At 34.4% G+C, this 26,024-nt stretch overlaps 1 protein-coding gene across 1 annotated transcript; it reads right to left on the reverse strand.

The window, feature by feature from the left end:
* Nucleotides 1–3,619: 3,619 nt before the first annotated feature.
* LOC118349472 (F-box/kelch-repeat protein At1g74510-like) lies at nt 3,620–6,370 on the reverse strand. The gene is made up of 2 exons (XM_035694178.1): nt 6,019–6,370; nt 3,620–5,255 (listed from the first exon to the last, which is right to left on the reverse strand). Exon 2 carries the CDS (start codon nt 5,193–5,195, stop codon nt 4,014–4,016), a length of 1,182 nt encoding a protein of 393 aa, XP_035550071.1. The 5' UTR covers nt 5,196–5,255; nt 6,019–6,370; the 3' UTR covers nt 3,620–4,013.
* Nucleotides 6,371–26,024: the final 19,654 nt, after the last annotated feature.

The following is a 26,024-nucleotide window of genomic DNA, read 5'->3' on the forward strand; positions in this document are numbered from 1 at the left end:
AACTTAAATTGAGTAGTACTAAATATTATATCATCTACACAGATTTGAATTAAAAGAATATAAAAAGAGTTGTGTCAATTTTTCTTCTTGAAAATCTTTTTTCAATTAAGAAACTACTGAGTCCCTCATACCAAGATCTAGAAGTTTGTTTGAATCTATATAGTACTTTTGTGAGCTTAAAATATAATTTGGAAAAATATGATTTGTAAAACTCGAAAGTTGCTCAACATATACCTTATCATTTAATATCTATTTGAAAAAGTTCGAAATCTTTATAACAAGCATACACAAGTAGCATTCAAATAGATTATAAACTTGCAACCGGTGCATGTCTCATCATAATCAATTTCTTCTTCTTGATTGAAATCTTGGGCTACTAGTCGAGTCATGTTTCTAGTGATGACTTCAAACTCATCTTTCTTGTTTCTAAAATATCATTTTGTTCCAATAATAGTATAATTTTTTAGATTCAGGAACAAGTATCCAAATATCATTTATTTTCAATTAATTCAGCTTTTCTTACATAGTTGGAATCCAAGATTCATCAAGAAAGTGATTCATCAATATTTTTTGATTAAATCTGAGATTAAAACAAAAACAGTATGATTGTAAGAATTTCTAAGAGATGATCGAGTTCTTACACCTTGTCATGGTTCTCCTATAATTTATTCTGCCGGATGATCTTTCACAATTTTTCACTTGTTTGGTTGCATCTTGTATTAGATTTTGATGATCTTTCCTAATGTATTCATGTTAGACTTCATCGGTTGTGTTCTCTTTGTTGAGTTTGAGACTCCCCATGTTATTTATAAATTTATTTCTTCATCAACAGATTTCATAGAAAATAGAGGTTTAGATTCATCAAATATTGCAAAAATTCTTGTACAGTCAAAATCTTTTTTTATTTTTATTGAAGACTCTATAAACTTTAATATTAGTAGAATATCCGAGAAAGTTACCTTCCTCGCATTTTGTATCATACATATCTAAATTATACATGTCATTCAAAATTTACTTTTGATAAACCTCTCACACGATCATTTTTTAACGTTTGGAAATAAGTTCTATGTTGGCATGACCTAGCCTCCTATTGCATTGCAAATTACTTTTATTTTGAGTTGAAAAACAAATAGTATCTTTTAAGGCAATTTCTTCAAATTCAATTGTATAAGGATTATCCCTTCTAAATGAAATAAAACAAATATTGCAATAATGATCATTCAAAATAACGCACTTATCCTTTTTTAATGTAACTATAAAACCTTTATCACATAATTGACTCTTATGCTAAAAGGATTATGCTTTAAACCTTCAACAAGTAGCACATTTTCAACTATGAGAAAAGATTCTTAACTAATTTTACTTATTCCCACAATCTTTCCTTTTGAGATATTTCTAAATGTCACGTGTCCTCCATCTTTGAATGTAAGAACAATGAATTTAATTTTATCTTCGTCATCTGTCTTGAATATCCACTATCTAGAAATCATTTGTTTTTGCTTATAGATAATTCATGCATATCTCAATGTCGTCTTTAGCCATAAGACAAGGACGTGTCCTTTATTTGTTGCTTATTTCACTTTCCAAGCCACTTGAATCATCATCTAAAGTAAATTTCATCACCCTTGTTTAAATCTTTATTTGGTAGAGGACATTCTGTCTAGATACATCAAGATTTATTATAATTGTAACATAATCATTTTCACTTATATATATATATATATATTTTTTAAATCTTTTAAAGGATTTCCTTGAAAAACACTTCACCTTTTTTTTAATATTGCAATTTTCTTTGAAAACAATGTAGCTGGGAGAGAAAAATATTTTAAAGTAAAAGAAATAAAATCAAGTTTGATGTGCTCTGATATGGTGATAATGGTTGAATACTTCTAAATTTGGACAAAAAGGTTGGATTTGACAATTTGGGCCCACTTGAATCATCAAGTTGTGTGACCAGTTTTCAATACGTTATCTTTGAAGTAGTGTAGAAAAAAGAATTGATATGACATTTTTCATGTCAGCACTGCATTGTAATTTGCGGGTATTTTCGTTTTATGGCCCCCCCTGAGAAAATTGACAACCACGTTCCACCCTTGTTAGAAATAGTAACGTCGTTTTCCTTTCTCTTTCTTTCTTTCTTTTCATTTTCATTTTTTATTTGTTTTATCAGTTTGGAGGAGAAAGTAAAAGTAAAGGGAGATTCAGTAGGTAAACGTATTGCTGCCCGTACATGCAGAGTCGCAGGCTAAACTTATATTTAAAAGGGATGTTTGAATGCTTCGGTTCGCATTATGATGTTGCAAATGCAGTAAAGAATCTGACCCTTTCCCTTCTCTCTCCATCAGGAAATTGATAGGGTACAATACATAATCATTTGGCATCCTTTGGACCTGCTGAATGTATGGGATATTAATCATATGCAATGATACAAGAGACACACCCATTAGAAGTCTGCAGAACTAGACAATGATACAAGGGGAAATCTGCCTTTCATTATGCCAAGCCTTATATAAGTTGAACTTCATATCACTAAAACGAAGAGAGTGGTTCCAGTAAGAAAAATAGCATGGGCTAAATGTAGATGGAGAATCATGTGGTAATTCGAGCTTGTCTGGAGGTGGGGGTGTGATTCGAGACTCTCATGATAAAGTTATTGTAGACAAGAGCTAAGGCATAGTCAGAAAAACCCTTCATATGCTTCAATCCATTGAGTGAGGATCAGAAAAATTACCCCATCAATGAATACTAACCACGAAACTTTTTTTTTTTTAAATTATAGTATCTATCTATTTACGTTTTAAAAATTTACGCCAGCTCAATTTTACCATAATCTGTCTGTATAGTGTATATATATACATATATATATATTATCTCAATTAACATTTAACACCTTCCAGGACCAAAGAGTTTAAACAATGTATAGCAACTAAATTTCTTTATGGACAACACATTCCTATAAAACTCAAATGTTTGTCCATATATTTGAATTAATTTTTATTTTATTTTATTTTATTTAATATAACATACTACTGTTAATGTGTCACATGCCTTGTAGCACCAAGCAAATTTGAGTTTAACACCTGGCTTGTTGGAAGCAAAATGTCCGCCAGATGCTTCCAAGCAACATGTCATCATGAAGCCAACAAGATCAGAAGATATACCAACTATTTGAATTATTATCAATGGCACACTGACCTAAAACATCGATCAATTAACAGAAAATTACCCTAAAACCATATAGAAGATTATATCATGAAAACATAATTAGAAGGGTAGTGATAGGCTTACTACCTATCTACTACACTACCCATCTACTACTTGTAGTGTTTTTATTTTTTTATCATTTTATTTTAAGTATTTTTTTAACATCCTTAATCATTAAGAAAAAATTAAAAAAATATATAAATTTACTAATTATCACTTCCTTAACTATTAAGTAAAATAAAAAATTATAAAAAAAATTAAATATAAAAAAAGTAGTAAATGAGTAGTAAGAGGGTAGTAAGCCTATCATTTTCCTAATTAGAATGGATACACAAGCCACTGTTTCTATCTCTCTGGTGGGGTGCCTATAGGGTTCTTAATCACTTTAAGAAAAGGTTAAGCAAATGAGAATCAATGTACACTTGCACAATTGTTATGTCTTAATCAAATTTACTTAAGTAGTCATCACGACCTAAAACATTTAGCAGGACTTCAGATTATTCACCTGTGCCTCCTCTACATGATGCCAAATTTTGGAAAGGTCTCATGGTAACTAAAGCATACAGGGAAAGTAAAGAAGCAATTTTAGGAAAGGAAGAGAAGAGAAAAAAAAGGGAAAAGAAAACCAAACCTCCAACCACCTTCTAAGAAAGTATCTATGACTCTAAATTGACACCCGATATTTCCCCCAAAAAAGGAGGGCAGAGGTTACCCACAAGCTGGAATCCCATCTCCTTGAAAACGAAGACCATAAATTCCATCCAGAAATGACTCCACACAGCACAAACGTAATACCTCAACCGGACACCTCAGCATCCCATCACAGCGCAATTATACACAAAACTGCCGGAGCGCTTTGTGGCTAGCAGGTCCCATTGCGGTGGGCCTTGATTGGGGACCCAAGAATTAAGCTCAATGATCCCTCCACCTAACCTAGGCCCAATACAAATTACCCGATCTCCACAAGCCGTAAATGCTAATCCCCAACCATTCATCGAAACTGCCTGCTCAGGTAATCTCCCAATTGTAAACCAGAAGTTCCTCTCTTTGTCATATCTTCTCACCTCCTTTTGTGCATAATCTGCTGCATACAGAACATTATTTACAACAGCAAGAAGAGGAGGTGCCTCAGTCACCCCCGCCCCTTCATTCCATCCAGGGAGCATGTTAGGTATCACAGTCCATACCCCTGTCTTCATATCATAAACCTCACCGCACGTAAGCGATTCTGAGTTGCCCTCTCCAATCCCACCCATAATATAAAATTTCCCGTCCATGAAAACGGCCGAGCCCATTTTTCTCGCTTTATTCATGCTTGGAAGAGTCTCCCAAGTTCCTGTTTCAGAATTATAAAGCTCAGCAGAATTTAGGATATTGGCATTTGGGTCACAACCACCAGCTAAAATTGCAATTTCCCCAAGACTGGCAGAACCGAACAAGCACCTGGGTGTATTCATGCTCATACCGGATGACCATGTGTTTGTCAAAATGCTATATCTACGAATAACAAGGGATGTTATTTCCTTTCCAAAAACAAGAAGTTCGGTACCAACGGCCAACGACTCCTTGTTTGAGCACATGAAGCATTCATTTGAAGGCATTCTAGGTAAATACATCCAACGGCGATGATTTGGATCAAATGCTTCCCATTCAAGAAGGCTGCAAGAGAGGTAAACCCAATGCTCTACAATACCCATTTCCCTCCTTAGTCTATATAGCTCCCCACTCCGAATTAGAGACCGGAAGTTCTGATTCAGTGAGGAGATTGAGCCATAATCAGACCTAGAACAGTGAAGAAGACAGTTAATCGACATGCCCCGACCAAGTTGGTGGATAAGAGAACTTGAATCTGACCCATTCCCTGTGGAATTTTGGTCATCTGGTTGGTCAGTTTGGATAACGAGCTTGCTGTTTGAGAGCTCAATCACACAAAGAGCATTATAAATCCATGTGCTGTCTTGCTCACACGAGCTTGGCAAGTCCCTCTGCATGAGATAGGATGGACCCTCCAACAGGTTGCCAAAAAAATCCAATCCAATCAAGAAAGCCTTCTTTCTTACCATAAAAAAAAAAATGTCAGAAAAGTAGTAAATAAAAGTGGAAATTCACAACCAAAACACACATCCACTAGATATGTTATCTTTGAAGTAAATCAATCAAGAAACCGTGTATACTCAGCAATAAAACTAGCAAATATGCAACCAAACTAAACAACTAACACAAACACTTATGTGAATTTAATCACTCCGACATCCAATTAAACAATAAAAAAAGGAGCATGCACACGAATCCTTGAACCCAATCAATCTAAATTTGGCACCATAAAAACAACATGCATAAACTGTATTTTGTATCGGAAACACATCTACGGCATTCGAAGTGTAATAATTAATAAACGTCTATCACAAGCAAAGCAATCAGAATATAAGGTAAACCACAGGCTATAACATAGCTATAGAATAATCCAGCCTAAAAAATGAGAATAACCCATGTCAGATCTCAGCAAATACAAACAGAGAAACAAAAAACAAAGAGGCAAAAAAAAAAAAAAAAGGAAGAAGAAGAAGAAAAACAAATTGAGAACCAATCACATGCCAGACTGTACTCAAAACGCTGCATACAAATTTACCAAATCTGTACGAATGATGTTTGAACCTCCAACAGTCAAACTCAAAAAACTAGATCCATTTCGAATTTCTAATTACCGATAACCCATAATTTCCTTTCCTTTTTGTTCACCTGTGATTGCATAAATGATAAACATGTACCCGAGAAAGCTTAGAACTCTAATATCAAATAAGAGAAAATACGTACAGGGAAACAGATAGAGCAAAAGGCTTAAGAATTGGATAAGAAAGCCTCAGTTCTCGCTGCCTCCTCCTCCTTGCTCCTCCTCTCTCTAAATCACAAACCCAATTGCTCTCCCTCACTCTTTTGGCACGGTTTATATTCGCCTGTGTTGCGATAGAGCACTTGGTACTGGCATTATATTCCTTTACAGTGCATAAAAATGGAATTATATATATATATATATTGTTTTCAAAGAAAGGATTGGGAGGTCGGTCCCACGACGGAAAGGAAGTAAGAAGGGAGTCGCCGTTTGGGGTTTTTGCGGCTGAGTTGAACCGAAACCGCAAACGGCGGTTTGTGCACGTGTTACTAAACTTCGAGTGAATGCCCCCCCCCATTTATTTATTTTTCATCAACTCCATTTTCTTTTTCCCTTCGCTTTATCCTTTTCATATTTCAAGTTTTATTGTTTATACGTTATGCTTAATAAAAATAAAAATCAAATTTATATGCAAGCTTGATCCCAAGACGTTAGATACAATATAAAAAATAAAATAAAATAATTAAAAAAACATGAGGCAAGTGGACAAAATTAAGTCACATATGGTTTTTTATTTTATTTTGGGTAGGCCTAAGCAAAAATTCAAAAATTTGACTTCAATTTCGACCCTGCACAGACTCTGCTCCGGCTCCATTCCAACTCGATAAGTTGGAGTTGGAGTCGGAATTTTTTTAACCAGAAAAGGCAAAGTTAGAGTCAGAGTCGGAGTTGGAGTCGGAGGTGGTGATGTACCGACTCCAATTGTCCGATTCTGACTCCGATATTGTACATATTTTATAAAACTATATTTATTTTTTATATAGTAATCATATATATTTTATACAACTATAACTTATATAGTTAATTAAATTCAATAATATACTAGTATAAGCAAATTATTATAAAAAAAATATGCTTATATTATAATATAAATAGACTAAATTCACTAATAATAGTTTAGTATATGTAAATATCATACTATTAATTATTACTACCATGTAACACTAATGTATAATAACAACTAATGTATAATAACAATAATGTATAATAACATGTAACATGTACTAGTAATATATAATAATCAATGTATAATAACATATAATATTAATGAATAAATATTAACATATAATAACATATAATACTAATGTATAATAACAATAATTTGTACAATAATTTATTTTTTCAATTTTAGTTATGTTTTAATAAAAGTGAAATTGAAAAAATATTTTTTAAAAAAAAAAACTGAAATCTGGAAGCTCAAATCCGATTAGTGAGAGTCCAAATCCGATTAGTCGGAAGTAGGGTACTCCGACTCCTACATTTGTCGGTACTCAGCCCTAATTTTGGGGGATGTGTTGTTGTCTAGTCTTTTTCAATTATATCATGTTGGTCAATTAATTTTAAATTTTGAATATCTTTGGCATATTTGTTAACATAGTCTACGTATATTAGTTGCACTCGATAGTCTATGCCCTAGTCCTCGTGAGCAAGACATCATGTTCAACTTGGGTAGGGAAATGACATTGCAGTACTGCCACATCAAGAAACCGAACACAAAATGTTGTCCTAATTTCTTTTCCCAAAATGCGAGAGAAAATGTGAATGAATGCAACTTTTGTTAATTCAATGTTTCATCAGGTTGGGAAAGTATCAAACAGGGAAAACGGATGCAAAATCGTTGTGCTGTGGTGGCTACTAGAATATTTTTGTCATCTTAGGGAAATTCTTTAACAACAACAATGACAACAAGAAATAATGCAGCCAGTTCCCTTTAGTCTGCTACAATACCCACAAAAGAACAAAACCAATCAGATCAATTGTCACACCCCCCAAATGGATCTGGTTTGGAGGGTGACCTCACATTTTTTTTTTTTTAAGTAACAATCTCTTCTTATCGATACAAGTGTTTCAAACTATACATTCTTTTTGTCTCAACACAGTTCTTGCTATTACATCTGGTCCTTCTTCCGTCCAGACCTTTTCCCCCTCCTCCATCTAACTCTAAAGCAAACTTTGCTAGTAAATGTGCCGTTGTGTTCCCCTCTCTTGGAGTATACTCCACCTTCCAATCTTTTCTACCATATGTATAAGACTTGATGTCATCTATAATATGTCCAAACCAAGATAAATCTTCATCATCCCTATTTATAGCATTAACAATCGTAAGAGCATCCCCTTCTAATATAACCATTGAAATTATCCAAGTATCCCTATATTGTAATACAACGATCTAATAAATCACTCAACAAATTAGTTAGTGATCAATAATACAATAATTTGATAATCAATCATATTCATAAAGTAAATAAAGTGTGTAACACCAAATTTGGTTAAGAAGGAAACCGTTTGAAGAACTCCTCAAAGGTAAAATCCTACGGAGTAGCCAAACTCAAAAAAGTCAATTTTATTATTTCAAAATCAGTTACAAATAATTCTCAATTACAAAACCTTTGATAATTGACTTTCTTACTTGACCTGACAAACGACATGTTTATCTCTACCGCAGTAGCAGTCAGAACCTCTAGCGATCTTCAAACTATTGACTTCTCACTTGGAACTCCAGTGGTTGAATTCAATCAAACAAACTCCAACATGGAATAAGCACGCACTCAATAAGAGAAAAATAACGAGAAAATTCTTAAGATTTTCTCACACATAAGCACTCGGCAAGACTCTCCAAAATCTCTAAGGCCGAAATCTCTACAGATTCTAACCAGTATGATCCCTTAAATAAATAATCTAATAAGAATTTTACTCGTAGTAGAACTCTACTGATGGAACAAATCTAATAAGAGTTTGAGTCACAGTGAAACTCTACTGACAAATTCTCATGACGGATTTTGCAGTCGCCTGATATTTATCTTCTTAGCATTGGCAGTTTCACATTCAAACTCTTCTCTGGATAAGATCTATCTCTTGGAACTTGACTTCTATATTTTTGACTTATCTAAAACACTTCCTAAAAACCTATAGATAAAATCAAAATAACCATAGAAAAATTCAAAGTGTTTTACATTGATCCAAATTACAAACCCAAAGATAAGATAAATACTATCATCTTATTCATTTAGTCATATCCAAAATTATCAACTTAGTCATATTGTCATAGCCAAACTTTTGCATCTACAATCTCCCCCTTTGGCGGATTGGTGACAAAAATCAGCTTAATGAATGTAACATAAAACCTGTCAAAAGTACAAATCGTAGACCAAGAAACCGAGTAGAAATTCCAAGCAAATAATCAAGAAGAATAAAAAATACTGACATAGAACAATGACTAAGATTAGTACTATCAAAATTCACAAGATTTAAAACCTAATTCAAAGTCTAAGCATGTTCTAGTCCAACATCAAAATTATGTCCGGAATTAGAATAAACCAGAATTTAGTTCTCCCTCTCAATAAAAAAAAAAAAAATCATTTAATTCCCCCGTAGCCACACACTTACTACAATTCCCCCTAAATTTTACAATACAACAAAAAAAATCAATTAACTACTCCTCTAATATCTCCCCCTTTTTGTCACTATATATGTATTTCATATTCGCCATTCGGTTGGTTATTGTTTCGGACAAACCTTAAACCTCCTCGTCATTAGAAACAGATCAATGTTGATTATCGTGTGGAGATATGAGAATAAAATTACTAAGAAGACCCTCCCACAACTATAAAGAACCTCAACCCAACAATGTAGTGTGAGTAAAATGATGAATGAACATAAACGCATATAAAGAAATTGACAAAATGCTGAAAAATTTTAGTTGAGGCAAAACATCAAACACTTGGTAGGCACTCCTTAGAAACTGAATGAAAAAATGCAAGAATCCACCCAAAAAACATCCTCAATACATGAAAGCAACATAATCCAACTACTAGATGCAAATCTGAACAACCCAAACATTCAAAAAAAAACCTCCAATCCAAAACCCCATAATCCACGCCAGCACTTTACAATCACACCAATCATAAAAATTTCCAAAATAATGTAGAACCAAATGCTAGGGGAAGAGGAAATAAATTAATAGTGCTCTTACCGTAATTGGGAATCATGTAGATAAGAAGTTTTGTGGTTTTTCTAAGAACCCAAATGCTCTAGAACACTAGTGATGAGGGAAGTGGTGTTCGACGGGGGCACACAGAGTGAAAGAGTCGTGGGTGAGTGTAAGAGAAAGTATCGGGGGATAAGGAGCTTAGTGTCTATCCAACCATTAAGCCACTTAAGTCACTAAGTGACTTGCTGTGCCATACACAAGCCCATGCCTTAGAGTTCCACTGGGACTTAAACACTAAGACAAAAAAATAGACCTCCTGAAGCATAACTTTCGGACCATATGCAACATGTCTTCATGCAGAAAAATTCCAAAAATATACCAAACAACCAAATAAACCAACAACAACAAAAATCTAAAAATAAAGGATTAAAAATGATTGCCCAAAAAATATTCCAAAATTTTTAAAACCAATTGAATCAAGGCACATGCCAAAGTGCACCACATGTCCAAGCATATTGTCACTCACACAACCAAAAAAAATAAAATGCACTCTCATTTGCAACAAACCACAATAGTTGTACACACCTCATCAGTTCATCATTATCAAAGTCCATGTGAGTGTGTGAGTGAGGCTACTTACTTCAACAGAAAAAAAAAAAATCCACATTTATGTATGTATATTTTGTTCTTTTCTTTTTTATTTTTTTTTTCCTTCATAGATACTCCCAAAAGGTTTATCTCTTACCTCAAAAGTCAACATTTATGCTAGGGCCTAGATACTTTGATAGAGTATCTCCTCCAAACATAAGGTTGCTCAACCCTTAGTGTGTCCATTTTATTGCTCATTTTTTTTCATAATGAATAGAGCAATGATTTTTTCTATAAAGACTTAAAGAATAGATCCGTGTAGGATGTTTACATTTTTTTGCAATGAAGAAACACCGATTTGTTTTATATGAATCAAATTTTTATGTTCGGCAAGGGGAGACCTTTTGCTTTTTAGTACTAGGTTCAATTAGTATTAGTCAATTTAAGGTATAAACTCCCCATTTGGACATCATCTATAAAACTTTATGAAGCATACGTTATAATAAAACAATATATGAAAATAAGTTCCTCACAGTGTACTAGGATTTGACTTTGGCAAAATGAGCCATAAGGTCTACACCCACATGTGGACTGCACAAAAATAGAGAGGTGCTTTAGCTCCAAGTATAGGAAATGTGAGGACTCGAGTACTCAAGACTTGGCACATCAAGCATGAACTTTGCTCAATTGAACAAAAATAAAAATGAGATACAAACCAGAAAAATAGAAACAATTCAATCAAACCAACAAAAAAGAGATGCAAACCAATAAAAGAATGTGAAATGAATGTCCTAAATTAATGATATACAAGGAATGCAAAAACATGCAAGTGGTCTTATCAATTAATGTGACACGACATCTTCTTTGACCACCCACTTTACTTTAGATTTTGAGGTCATCTTTACATCATCACAACTTTTTGTGGTCTTATCCTTGTTACCAAGACAAAACTCAGACAACTCACATACCTTGGCACTTAGGTGTTTATTTGTTGACTTAACTCTTGGACTTGGTTTCCAAGGGTCTTTACATTTTTCTTTGATTTTTTTCACCTATATTTTTTTGCATTTTACTCAAATTAAAGCAATATGGCCTTATATGACAAGAAATACCATAATAATGACAAATTGGTACTAACTTACCTCCAGACTTACCTCAGTTCAACTTCTTTGAGGTTGATGTTTCATGTGGCTTTTCAAAATGATTTTAATTTGAAGCAACATCTTTTGGAGCATCCACAACTTGACTTCCTTTGACAAAGACAATATTCTTATAGATAGTGGTAGCGAATGATGAGGCTTGAGTATCTTTGTCTTGGAAAGTTTTATACCCCAAACTAGTATGATCACAACTGAACTTTTGACTACTTAACATCTCATCCAATTTTTGAGTTGCTGATGTAACAACCCGCTAGAAATTCAAAGATGGAATTTCTATTGGCTTTAGGAATCTCGTAAAAACTCCATAAGTTTTCACAAATCGACCAGTCCATAGGTCTTAGTCTGTCAACATAATCAGTGTTATTACTCACTATGGTGCCATAAGTGAAATTCTAATTATTTGAGTATTTTTAAGTGTCAAAAAGTGTTATGATCTGCGACATTAGACTTAGTTGATTATTTAAGATTTTTTGATGCAATAAGTCTATTTTCATATTTTCGGACGAAACACATGTTTGAAACTATGAAATTATTTTTAGGGGCACTTCGAGGTTGAATTTCGGTAAACGATTTTCACTGTAAGTTAATATAAATATTTAGGAATTTTTAGTGCTAAGTTTATGATTCATTTTTCTAGAGTGAACAGTAACCTCGATAAGTGCACCAATTGCAGTGTTTCAAAATCACAGTGTGAAATATCCAAGTTAGATTAAAGAAATTTTATTTGGACACTTGGCAAGATCTTAGCCACACTTAGTGAATAATATTAGACACTTGGTACCATGAGGAACGTTTGATGGATTTGAAAGAATCAAGGTGTGAGATCATGACACCTAAAGTAAAAACTTTATTCCATCTGACCAATCAAATTGTGCCAAACCAAAGATGATTTCCACCCTAGTGAAATCCTGTATAGTTGGAGTCCAATGGAGAACCCAAAAGCATGGTTGGAGTCCAACAGAGAACCCAAAAGCATGGTATAAATTCAAACTAGAAAACTGGAAAATCGGTTCGGACCGATTTTACCAGTTTCGAACCAGTCCGGTCCGGGACTAGTTCTCATAATGTGAAAACCGGCCAGTTCAGGTTTTGAGATTTTTTGGACTGGCCCGGACCGGTTGATAAAAAAAAATATAAAAAAAAATATTTTTATATATAAGTTTTATACAAAATATTATATATATATATATTAAATATTAATATATATAAGTTTTATATATAAATTTATAATGTATAATTATAAATTTATACATTAAATGTTAATTTATAATTTCATATATATATATATATATTCATATATGAAATAATTTCATATTATAATTTATAAATTATTACATTAAATGTTAATACTAATATATAAGTTTATAAATAATACTAATAGTCTAATATGGACTATAGACTATAGTTATACTTATAATTAATACTAAAAGTTTTTACTGAAAGTTTATAACTAATACTAATATTAAATATATAGTTTATAACTAATACTAATATATAACTTATAACTATACCAATAGTCTTATATTAATATTATTATATAGTTTGATAGACTAATATATTATTTAGCTATACTAATAATATAATATATAAGTATATAACTATTTAACTAATACTAATAGTCTAATATAGACTATAGACTATAGTTATACTTAATTACTTATAATTAATACTAAAAGTTTTTACTAAAAGTTTATAACTAATACTAATATTAAATATATATTTTATAACTAATACTAATATATAACTATACTAATAGTCTAATATTAATACTATTATATAGTCTAATATATTATTTAGCTATACTAATATATAAGTCTATAACTATTTAACTAATACTCTAATACTAATAGTCTAATATAGACTATAGTTATACTTATACTAATATAGCTATACTAAATCACTAAAAGTTTATAACTAATACTAATATATAGTTTATAACTAATACTAATATATAACTATACTAATAGGCTAATATTAATACTATTATATAGTCTAATATATTATATAACTATACTAATAGTCTAATAGACTAATATTAATACTATTAATCTATTATATAGTCTAATATATTATTTAGCTATACTAATATATAAGTCTATAACTATTTAACTAATATTAATAGTTTAATATAGACTATAGTTATAATTATACTAATATAGTTATACTAAATCACTATAACTATACTAATATATAACTATACTAGTAGGCTAATATTAATACTATTATATAGTCTAATATATTATATAGCTATACTAATATATAAGTCTATAACTATTTAACTAATACTAATATTTTAATATAGACTATAGTCATACTTATACTAATATAGTTATACTAAATCACTAGAACTAATACTAATACATAACTACATGTTCAGAATGATCGGGCTCTCCTCTTTCGTGGAAAGGTGGAGTTTTCTCTCTACTGTTCTCTGAACGTAGAGGCTCTCTCTTGGACTTTGTCTGAAGAGAGTTTCTGTCGTGGGATCCCCTGAAGTAAAGCATAGTGTTACGGTATGGCTGAAGATTTGTTTAACCTTTACGAAGTTTTGAGACTTACGGAAGAAGAGAAGGAGGAAGTTCTCATTCCAAATGAGGAAGTTCTTAACTCTATAGCAAAAAGTAGGAATTATCTGGCTGCTCTCATTGTTGCAGAGAAGGAAATGAATAGAGGAGCATTTCGAAATACCATGAGTAAAGCTTAGAAAGTAGAAGGTCAGGTTTCCTTCAAACACCTTGGAACCAACAAGTTTTTGATCGAGTTCCAGAATCACATGGAAAAGGAACGTATACTTTCGGGAAGACCCTGGTAGTTTGACAGGGCCTTGGTTTGCTTGTTTGATTGTGAAGGCTGTGTGGCTCCAAAAGTTTTGCAGGAATGAACAAAACCATGGGTGAAAAGGTTGGAGCAGCGGCTGGAACTGTTTTATCAGTTGACGTGGATGCTAGTGGTATGGCCTGGGGCCATTTTCTTAGAGTTAGAGTCTTACTCGATATTTGTAAGCCTCTCATTCGGGGCAAGTTCATTAACATGGGAGGAAAACACTTTTGGATTCCATTTAAGTATGAGAGACTCCCATTAGTCTGCTTTCAGTGTGGTGCCATTAAACATATTGGTTTGTCTTGTCCTAATCCTTCTCGGGGGGATATTGCTAGTGAAGGCTCAATACCTCAGTTTGGCTCTTGGTTGCGAGCTAGCACACAGCTGAGGAACTCTCTAATATTCAGTAAGAGAGATGGTGAATGTGAAAACACAGGGAGTTGGCGCCAAAACAAGAGTGAAGGCAGCAGATATGAAGATGATGGGATGGGTCAAAACGTCACCAGCAGTCCCAAAGTAGGCACTGACCAAGCTGACCTTGGAAGTTCTGACAACCACCAACTTTTGGGACCTCTACACGAAAAGGGCAACTGGGACAATACAAAAGTCCATTTTGTCCCTTCTATCCAGGTAAACTCTAATAGCTTTGAGAATTCCCACTTGGCTAGTATGCTTCCTAAGGACACATTGGCCTTAAAAGGTGTCATACCCATCCTGGATCCCTCCCTGTATCACACTGATCTAGATACATCGTTCCCTACTAGAGACTTGACTCAGGGTAGCTCACATTCTCAGAACTTTACTGTTAAAACTGCTACTGCTATTGATATTAAAAGAAAGTGGAAAAGGAGGGCTAGAGAGATGGGACCTAGAGGTAACCAAAGCCCAATTGATACAGTTATGGGTGAATCTAGTGACCCTATAGTAAGGAAAAGGCTTGATGCAGGAACTCAGGGGATTATCATGACAAGAAAGAGAGCTAAACAAGCTCAGTTGGCAGTGGCTGGCTTCCAGTCCTGCCAAGCCCCATGAAACACTTAGCATGGAACTGCCGAGGGCTTGGGAACCCTCGGACAGTTCGTGAGCTCCACCTCATGGTGAAGGAAAAGTGCCCGGATGTTGTATTCCTTTGTGAAACAACATGTAGAAGAAAAAAAATAGAACTTATCCGAGATAGACTTAGATTCGACCATTGCTTTTCTGTTGACAGTATTGGAAGGAGTGGGGGTATTGCCATTTTTTGGAAAGGAGATATTGAAGCTGAACTAGATACATATTCTCATCATCATATCTCTATCTCTTCATCTTCTAACATCCCAAGCAAGAAGTGGACTGTAACAAGCTTTTATGGACAGCCTTCTACTGCTAAAAGAAGTATTAGTTGGGATCTTCTCAGGCTGATCCATTCCAGAATTCATAACCCTTGGTTATGTATGGGGGACTTTAACGAGGTTATGTTCCAAGAGGAGTACTTTGGCTCTAACATACGCCCCTTTAAGCAAATGGAAGATTTTAGACTGGCCTTATTAGACTGTGGACTTATGGATATTGGTTTTGAAGGATCAAAATTTACTTGGAGTAACAAAAGGGAGGGGGCTAAATTCACTAAATGTCGATTGGATAGAGCCCTAGCCAATGTTGAATGGCTTAACCTCTTTGGCTCTAATCAGGTCCTAGTTCTTCCAGGACAATGCTCTGACCACAATCCCTTGTTTATTCATTGCTTAAACTCTGCTCAAGATGAGTCCTCTAATCACAGAATATTTAGATATGAAGTGGCATGGGGTAAAAGAGAATGGTGCATTGAACTTATTAAAGCTACCTGGATATAGAAACCACCTCAGGCTTCCAAGCTTGATTTTACTCAAGGTGGATTGAAGGCATGTAGGGATAAGCTCAAGAATTGGAGCAAGGAGGCCTTTAGACAGCAGAAGAGGCTCCTAAACTACAAGAGAGAACAACTGAGATTTTTACAAGAGTCCAATACTGGCCAGTTTAATAGCCAAATCAATGTTCTTCAGAATGAGATAGATGGGTACCTCGAAGAAGAAGATCTGAAATGGAGGCAAAGAGCTAAACAAAGGTGGCTTAAGGATGGAGACAGGAACACTAAATACTTCCATTAGTGTGCATCTCAAAGGAAATAGGTGAACAGAATCAAACATATCAAAAATGGTAATGGAAGTGTAACTTTCAATAAGGATGAGATTGCAAGGACCTTTCAAGACTATTACCAAAGCCTTTTCTCTTCCTCTAAACCAAGCAATATTGAGGTAGCCTTGAATAATTTCCCTCCCTCAGTCACTACAGAAATGAATTGCTCCCTTGCTAGCCTTTCTCTGAACAAGAAGTGGAATTTGCAATTAAGAACATGAATCCCCTTGGATCACCTGGCCCAGATGGATTTCTAGCTGCATTCTACCATCAACACTGGTCCTCAATAGGCAAGGAAGTGACAGCTGCAGTCTTAGAAGTGCTACAAACCAGACAGGGCTTTAAAGATATTAATCAAACCTTTATATCTTTGATCCCCAAGAAGAAGTGCCCACAATCTGCTTTAGATTATAAACCAATCAGTCTCTGCAATGTCTTCTACAAGATCATCTCTAAAGTAATTGCAAACAGACTCAAACTTATTTTGCCTAATCTCATTTCCCTCACCCAAAGTGCATTTGTGTCAGAAAGATTGATCTCAGATAATGTAATTGTTGCATATGAGCTGCTGCATTCCATGCAATCAAGGCTAAAAGGGAAGCATAATGGCTATATGGCCCTTAAGCTCGATATGAGCAAAGCATATGATCGAGTGGAATGGGACTTTTTGAGTAAAATTATGAGGAAAATGGGCTTTGAGAGTGAATGGGTAGACTTGGTGATGCAGTGTGTTACCACTGTCAACTACTCTATCCTTGTTAATGGTGTACCACAAGCAAATTTTATTCCTTCCAGAGGCATTAGGCAGGGAGATCCTCTATCTCCCTACCTATTCATCATCTGTTCTGAGTTCCTCAGCCATAGCTTAAATCAAGTTGAGATGCAGGGAATTATTTCTGGGATTCCAGCTGCTCGAGGCTCCTTTCATGTGAACCACATTTTCTTTGCAGATGATAGCTTGGTATTTTGCAGATCTAATCCAGATGAATGGTGTAGACTACAACATGTGTTAAGCAGCTATGAAAAAGTATCGGGTTAGAGGCTTAATCTTGAAAAAACCTCCATCTTTTTCAGCAGGAACACCAAAGTTGAGGTCCAACAAGCCATTCTTCAACAGTCAGGAATCAAAGCTTCAGGATCCTTTGATAAATATTTGGGGTTACCATCATATGTGGGAAGGAACAGAACAAAGGCCTTTCACTCAATACTTGACAGGGTCAAAGCCAAGATGGCTAATTGGAAGAGCAACCTGCTATCTCAAGCTGGGAAGGAAACCCTCCTTAAATCTGTGCTGCAATCAATCCCAACATATAGTATGGGGATCTTCAAACTTCCTAAAACAATTCTTAGAAGACTCAACCAGCTTCTACAATCCTTCTGGTGGGGTCAAAGCAACCATAGTTCCAAAATACATTGGTTGAGCTGGCAGAAACTAGGGAAATCCAAGCAGAAGGGGGGTTTGGGATTTAGGGACTTTGAACATTTTAATTTAGCTTTACTGGCTAAACAAGGTTGGAGGATCATTCAGAACCCTCAATCTCTTGCAGCTCAGGTTCTCAAAGCTAAATATTTCCCTACCTCGGAATTTCTATCAGCCAAATCAAGACCTCAAGATTCCTATGTGTGGAAGAGCTTCCTTCCAGCCAGACCAGTAATTAAGGCAGGTTTGATTTGGAAAGTTGGTGATGGAAGAAAAATCAAAATTTGGCAGGATCAATGGCTACCATGCCCATCTACTTTTAAAGTGCAATCTCCTGTCCATATTCTAGAGGCTGAAGCCCAAGTTGCTGAGCTCATTAACCCAGTTACCATGCAGTGGGATCTGTCTCTCATTTATAACATATTCTCTGTCTCTGAATCAAAACTAATTAGCCAGATCCCTATTAGCCCTTGCAGGAGTCAAGATATGCTGACATGGAGGTGCTCGAGCAATGGAAAATTTTCAGTAAGGAGTGCTTATCACCTTCAAGGCTCTTTGATAGAAGATAAAGTGGGGCAATCTTCAACTCAAAGTTCCAGCTCGAGATTTTGGAACAAAGTTTGGGGTATCCAAGCACCTCAAGCAATAAAATCTTTCCTCTGGAGAGCTACTTGTGAGTCCCTTCCCACTAAGCTGAATTTGCATAAAAGAAAGATAGTAGATTCCCCTCTCTGTCCAATCTGCTCTTTGAACCCAAAATCAGTCTCTCATGCTATTTGGTCATGTGGCGCTTCAATGGATGTATGGTCTATGAGCTCAAAAAGAATTCAGAAATCAAGCCTGCATGAAGGATCCTTTAAAGATATTCTAACATCTTTAATGGATCACTTTTCTCTATTGGAAATCATAGAATTTGCTGTTACTGCAAAAGCCATTTGGTGTAGGAGGAATAATTGGCTCTTTGAACAGCAATTCCAATCCCCTTCTCAGGTGTCAAAGCTTATCCAAGCAAAGCTGAGTTCTATTAAGTTGTGGATTGAGAATGGAACAAAACAGAAAGGAACCCAAGCTGCTAAAGTTAACAGATGGATTGCTCCCCCATTAGATATGTTCAAAGCCAACTGGGATACTGCCATTGATAAAGTCAATTCAAGGGTGGGGATTGGTGTAATTGTTAGGAACTCAGAAGGAGCTGTTATGGCATCCTTATGTTCTTCGATGGACCTAGTCCCGGATCCACTTCTTGGTGAGGCCATAGCGGCTCGAAGAGCCTCTTCCTTCTGTGCAGATTTGGGTCTTCAGCATATAATACTCGAAGGTGATTCCCTTTTGGTGGTGAAGGCAATCCAAAACAAGGAAGATAGTTGGAGTGATTCTGGCCTTGTTATTAAAGATATTAAGATTTTGCTTTCTAAGTTCCTCTCTTGGTCTGTCTTACATGTCCATAGGGAAGTTAATGTAATTGCACATCACTTGGCAAAGTTTGTTCTTAGCTGCCAAGAGGATTGCATAATGATTGAGGACTGTCCCCCTTGTATCAAGCAACTACTTTGATGAATGAAATAGTTTATTTTCAAAAAAAAAAAAACTAATACATAACTACACTAATAGGCTAATATTAATACTATTAGACTATAGCATATTAAATGTATTACAAATATATATATAAATATATATATATTATAGTCTAATATATAATATTAGACTATATAATATATTTGACTATAGTATATTAAACGTATTACAAATATTTATATATAGTTATATTAAATCACTATAGTCTATTAAATGTATTACATTGAAAATAATATCATTTAAAAAAAAAGCACATTGAAAATAATCAAATATTAATTAAATAGAAAAGCCAAAGGCCCAAAAGGCGCCATTTTCATGACAATTGAACGGTTAAAACCCTAAAAACTAAAATTGTCTCTCGTCTAGTCGTCTGCTCCAGCCTCCAGTCCCTCGGGCCTCGTCTGTTGTCTCTCACGCAGCTCACGCTCTCGTCTCCCGCTCAGTCGCTCTCTGCTCTCAACTCTCCCGTTTGGCCGTCTCTCACTCTCTCGTCTCTCACTAAGTCACTCTCAACTCTCCTGTGTCTCACTCTCTCGTCTCTCAACTCTCTCAGAGTCGGCCCGTCTCTCTGTCGAATCTACCCCCTAGCCCACAGTAAGTTTTTATTTTTTTGAAATTACATATTAAGATTTTTGTGATTGATTTTGTGATATTAGGGTTTTTGTAATTGGGTTTTCAGTTTTGTGATATTAGGGTTTTTGAATCCTAATAAATGGGAAATTACAAAATCTGTCTCTTTTTGCTGGATGTGCCATCTATTTGGTATTAATGCTTGGAAATTGGCCTGCACATTTTAATTTGATGTTGTCTAAAGTAATGAAGCTTTGGTTGCTGCTCGAGTTGACCAAGCCAGCTATTGGTAGTGATCTAGTGGTTGTTGCCTTATCTAGTTGCAGCCGACTGCAATGTACATGCATCTGTAGTGTAGAAGATGCTTGCTTGCATCCATCTATATTGGAACTAGCCATCCAGATTAATGATTAGCAAAAAGATTTTTTCCACGCCTGCAAATAAATTCTTTATTTTTTTCCTTTCTTTTAAATTGTACTAGGTAAGAAGAAAAGGTGCTGATTAGGATTTTGTGATTGGGTTTATGAAATTAGTTTGAAATTATGATAGATAATATTTGTGATATTAGGGTTTTTTAAATCCGAAATTAGGTTTGTGAAATTAGTAAATTACATTGATATGGTTTTGTAATTTTTCTACTTGAATAACATCTGTGTAGTGTGGCCTGAAATTAATGTTTATCAATTGGGGTTGAGTTTGAATAAACTTTGAAGGCTCAACAATTAATGTTTATTTTTGTTACTACAGAATCACATATGGATCCTTCAAATGAAACAGAAACACATAGTAATATTCAACCTACAATGGAAATGAGTGAAAGGACTATGGAATCAATGGCGACTAATGATCCGCTTTCTCCAAAATCTAATGTAAGTAAGCTATCTATTGGTAGGAAAATATCAGTAGTTTGGGATTATTTTACAAAGATTCATACTGAGGATAAGTCGAAACCTATGGCTTCATGTAACTTTTGTGGGATGACTTATGCTTGTGATCCTAATATAAATGGCACAAAATCAATGTTGGGGCACTTGAAAAAACATGTAAGAAGTCTCCATTTAGGAAAGTGGATAGAAATCAATCTATATTGGGTTTCCAGTCTGGATCAAGCAGTGGGGGGCTTGTACCTATTTCTTTTAGTGTTGAGGCGTGTAGAGAAGTCTTAGCAGAAATGTTGGTTGTTGATGAGCTTTCTTTTAAACATGTGGAAGGGGAGGGGTTTAAAAAATTTATGCTTGTTGTGCAACCTAGATGGAATGCGATTCCATCACGTGTAACGGTTGCAAAATATTTATAAACTTTATTTGAGAGAGAAAGACAAGCTGAAAAGTGCTCTTAAGGGGCAGCGCATTTGTCTAACCACAGATACATAGACATCTGTGCAAAAGTTTAACTACATGTGTCTCACTGCACATTTTATTGATAAAGATTGGAACATGCACAAAAAAATTATAAATTTTTGCAAGGTTGAAAACCATAAGGGTGAGACACTAGGTAAACAAATTGAGATGTGTTTGCTTGAATGGGGGAAGTCCAAAATATTTACAATTACACTTGATAACGCAAGTTCAAATAATGGGGCAGTTTCGTATCTCAAAAGAAAGATAAGGAATAGAAGGGATACGATTTTGGAACATGAGTTCTTGCATATGAGATGTTGTGCTCATATCTTGAACTTAATTGTTCGGGATGGGTTGAAAGAATATGATCAATCAATTGCAAGAATTAGAGGAGCTGTGAAGTATGTAAAATTATCTCCATAAAGGTGGAACACATTTAAGCAATGTTGTGACAATGAGGACATTACTTGTAAAAGTGGTGTATGCTTAGATGTAGCAACCCGTTGGAACTCCACTTATATGATGTTGGATAGGGCTGAAAAGTTTCAAAAAGCATTTCAACGGCTAGAGGATAAAGATCTGGGATATATTAAGAGTGTTGAGGAGGATGATAGTGATGATGATGATGGTGTTAGTGAGTTGGGTAAAGGAGGGGCATCCAAGTTAGGGCCTTTAACCATGGATGATTGGGATAAGAGTAGGTTGTTTGCAAAATTTTTGAATTTTTTTTTTCAATGCAACCTTGCGTTTCTCGAGTACCAATTATGTCACTTGCAATAGTTTTTTATTTGAGCTAGCAACAATTCAAGCTGCAATTAATTTGGAATGTGTGGAAGGACCTCATAATTTGAGGACAATGACATTTAGTATGAAATCTAAATGTGATAAGTATTGGGGAAATATTGAAAAAATGAATCTTTTGTTGTATGTTAGGTTGGTTTTTGATCCTCGGTATAAAATGCGAGTCTAACATATATTTTTGAAGGAATATATGAGGATAATAGTTCAAAAGTTCTTACATTGGTGGATCGGGTTCAAGATTCCTTGACTCGTTTATATGATAGTTATTGTGAAAATAATGAAAGTATTGTTGGGGCACAAGATCAAACTATAAGCTAATCAAGTGAGAGAAGGGCTAGTAGTACAAATTCAACTGTTGGGATAGGTCAAGGTGATTTCAGATCATTAATCCATTCACAAATTAAGAAGAGCTTGGAGTTGGATAACTCTTTGGTGACTAAATCTGAATTTGAGAGATATTTATTTGAAAAATGTGAAGAAGATGATGTGAAATTTGACTTGTTGGCTTGGTGGAAAGTCAACTCCATTAGATACCGCATGCTTTCAAGAGTTGCGCGGGATGTTCTTGCAGTTCTGATATCTACAGTGGCCTCTGAGTTAGCTTTTAGCACAGCAGGTCAAGTACTTGATCCTTTCCACAGTAGCCTATCTCCACTTATGGTAGAAACTCTTTTTTGTACACAAAATTGGTTCTGTTCTTCTGCCCCGATTAACATTCGTACTTTAATGGATGATGTTGAGGAGTTTGAGAAAATTGATACAGGTATGTAGCATCATTCACATTTTTTTTAACTATATCTAAAGTGTAAATCATATTAGTAATTTGTTTTAATTATTATGCTTATTTTTTTTCCCTTTTGTGTAGAGCTCATGGATGAGCTAGGGAGTTCTTCAAGTTCTTTGGTTGAAGATAATAAAATTTAAGGTAGGTCAACTTGTATAACATATTTCCTTCATTTTTTTTATTATTTAATGTAATTACTAACTTTTTATTAGAATTAATTGCTTGATTTATTTTCATATAATTGCAAGGATTGTTGAAGGGACTATTGGAGTTGGTGGCTTGGTGCATAGCTATTGAAGTTTTTTGTTGGATGTTCTAAGTTATTGTAATTTGGACTTGTAATTTGTTGGATTTTTAGACTTGTAATTCAGACTTTTAAGTGTTTGGACTTGTAATTTTTTTGAATTGTAATTTGGACTTGTAATTTGTTGGATTTTTGGACTTCTAATTTAGACTTTTGAACTTATTTTATTCCATAGGCTCATAGGCTTGTTGATGTTCATTCTTGAATTTCTTGTGACTGCTCTAAAAAATATGTGTAAGTACTAAGTTATTTCCTTTAACATGCAATGACTTATTGTAGATAAGGCAGTTTATTGCAGATAAGACATTTATTGCATATTTTTTTTTTCAATTTTTGTAGTAGTTATATTTATAACTTTGTAAAGCAGTTTTTTGTTTTTTTCCTAGTATATGTGTAGTATAAAAATAAGTTAGATATTAGTATAAAAGTAAATTAGCAGTGAATGATTTAGTTTTAATTTTTAATTTTTTAAAAAAATTGATATTTGAAAGCTCACAAAAAATTCTTTTCCAAAAGGCTAAATATGAAACTAAAAAAAATCCAAAGTTGAAAGCCCAAATCCGACTCCGCTTCGAGTCGGAGTTGGATCGGAGTCTACACAAGTTGGAGTCGGAGTCGGATTCCCTTGAATCTGACTCCGGCTAAATCAGTGTTTAAACCTAAGTTGAGGGCTATTTGTGGTCCTCGCAAATTTTGTTAATCAATATGCACTTTTTTTTTATCACATGATTATATAAAAAATATAACACATTTCGAGTCTATTTTTTGCTAACTATATATTAGCATGTTTAAATATTCCTTATAACACCTAGCCTTCCTTTCATCTTTACATTTGATCCAAACAACATCTAACCTGATCAAGGCCTAAAATCAACCCTCGACTATATATCTCTTATAACTTTAATCATGTCAATTTTCTGATGGTTTTTAATCAGGAATATGAATAAACCTTTTAAATAATTATCCTCAAAAAAGAAATATGCTAATATAGTCCACTATTGACGTGAACTAACTAAATCAGTCGTATTCGCTAGCCAACTTGCTCAAGTATATATACATGCATTGTGTAAGGGGATTTCCCTCCCAGCGGGCTTGAGAATGGCAACCAAGGAAACAAGAACCAAAGGTCCAGCCTAGAACATGTAAAGTCTCCAACCGAACCCATGGGTAGCTCCTATGGATGCAACCTGCATGAGGGAACGTGCTGCAGGGGAGGACTCGTTGACCTGGAGACCTCTCAAATAGTGTCCAGCTCTTGAGTGCTTATCCGTGTAATGGACGTAATATACGGGAGACCCTCGAACCTCTGACAGGAGGGGCATCAACAGACCACTAAGGATGCTAGTGGGGTGAGAGAAATTGGAAAGCCGCGCCGCATTAATGACACCACTACTCGAGTTACACACCACATTAATAACGTCGTCATATAGCCACACCTCATTAAAGGACTCTAACCAATATAACAATACGAAAGACACGAACTCTATGGGAGCAAACACGATCTGTCTCTCTAAACTTATGAAATAAATAGCAAGTCTCAAGTATAAGAAAACTCTCTGATCTCTTGACTCTTTCACTTATTTATAAACTTTCAAGAGAATTTACTAATTTTGACATCGGAGACTCATCAGCTTTAAGGCCGCTCTCTCTTAATTATCTCATTTTCTATCTTTTACAAACCTGAATTTTAAAAACTTGAGTTATCCAAATTAAACCTAAAGATATGTGAAATACGACGTTAATTAACCCATTGAATGTCCAAACCAACAACACTTTCCTACACGCTAGGAAGTGAGTGTCTGTTGGAATTTTGGTCACTACCGATGTGATTTATGATATAATGAAAAAGTGGGATTCAAATCATGAAAAAGAACGCAATTATATATCAAGCATCTTCAAAGAGTCAAAAGAAAAGAAAACCAGCACCTAGGAAGATGTGTTAGTAGTGGATGATAGGACGCCGACGTATATATTACATATATGAACGGTCGCTTTATACAAGAAATTCTTTTTATTAATATTTATAATTAATTATTTACTATAAAAATAATTATTTATTACAAAAATATATTTATTCTTGTTGCAAATGATCATTCGCATTATAAATAATTTATCATAAATAATTATTTTTTTAATATTTTAATTCAGAGCACCAGTCAAGACGATAAGCCCTTAATTCTAGATCGTAGATCATATAGTTGTTTTAGCTAATTCTAAATTGTCTTTGTGTTCTGTTGAGAGTTACTTTTTTGTCCTTTTACTCTTTTTTTTTTCCTTTCCTGATTATAACTATTTTTTTCTCGGACATATATGCACCCAATGCCATGCATGATGTTCTCGAGCTGTCACTTTTTTTAAGTGAGTTTCATTTCATGAGTTTAACAACAAGTACTTTTACAAAGTGGTGGGAAATAGTAACTTTTTATTCTTGTTTAAAAATAAAAAAAGTATTAATCTATAGATCTTAATTAACAAATCCCAAA

Source organism: Juglans regia, chromosome 9 (genome assembly GCF_001411555.2).
Source record: "Juglans regia cultivar Chandler chromosome 9, Walnut 2.0, whole genome shotgun sequence".
NCBI classification, from domain to species: domain Eukaryota; kingdom Viridiplantae; phylum Streptophyta; class Magnoliopsida; order Fagales; family Juglandaceae; genus Juglans; species Juglans regia.

What these genes read in the sequence shown, in the direction of transcription:
- LOC118349472 (XM_035694178.1), bottom strand. Translation starts at nt 5,195, where the DNA reads ATGCAGAGGGACTTGCCAAGCTCGTGTGAGCAAGACAGCACATGGATT.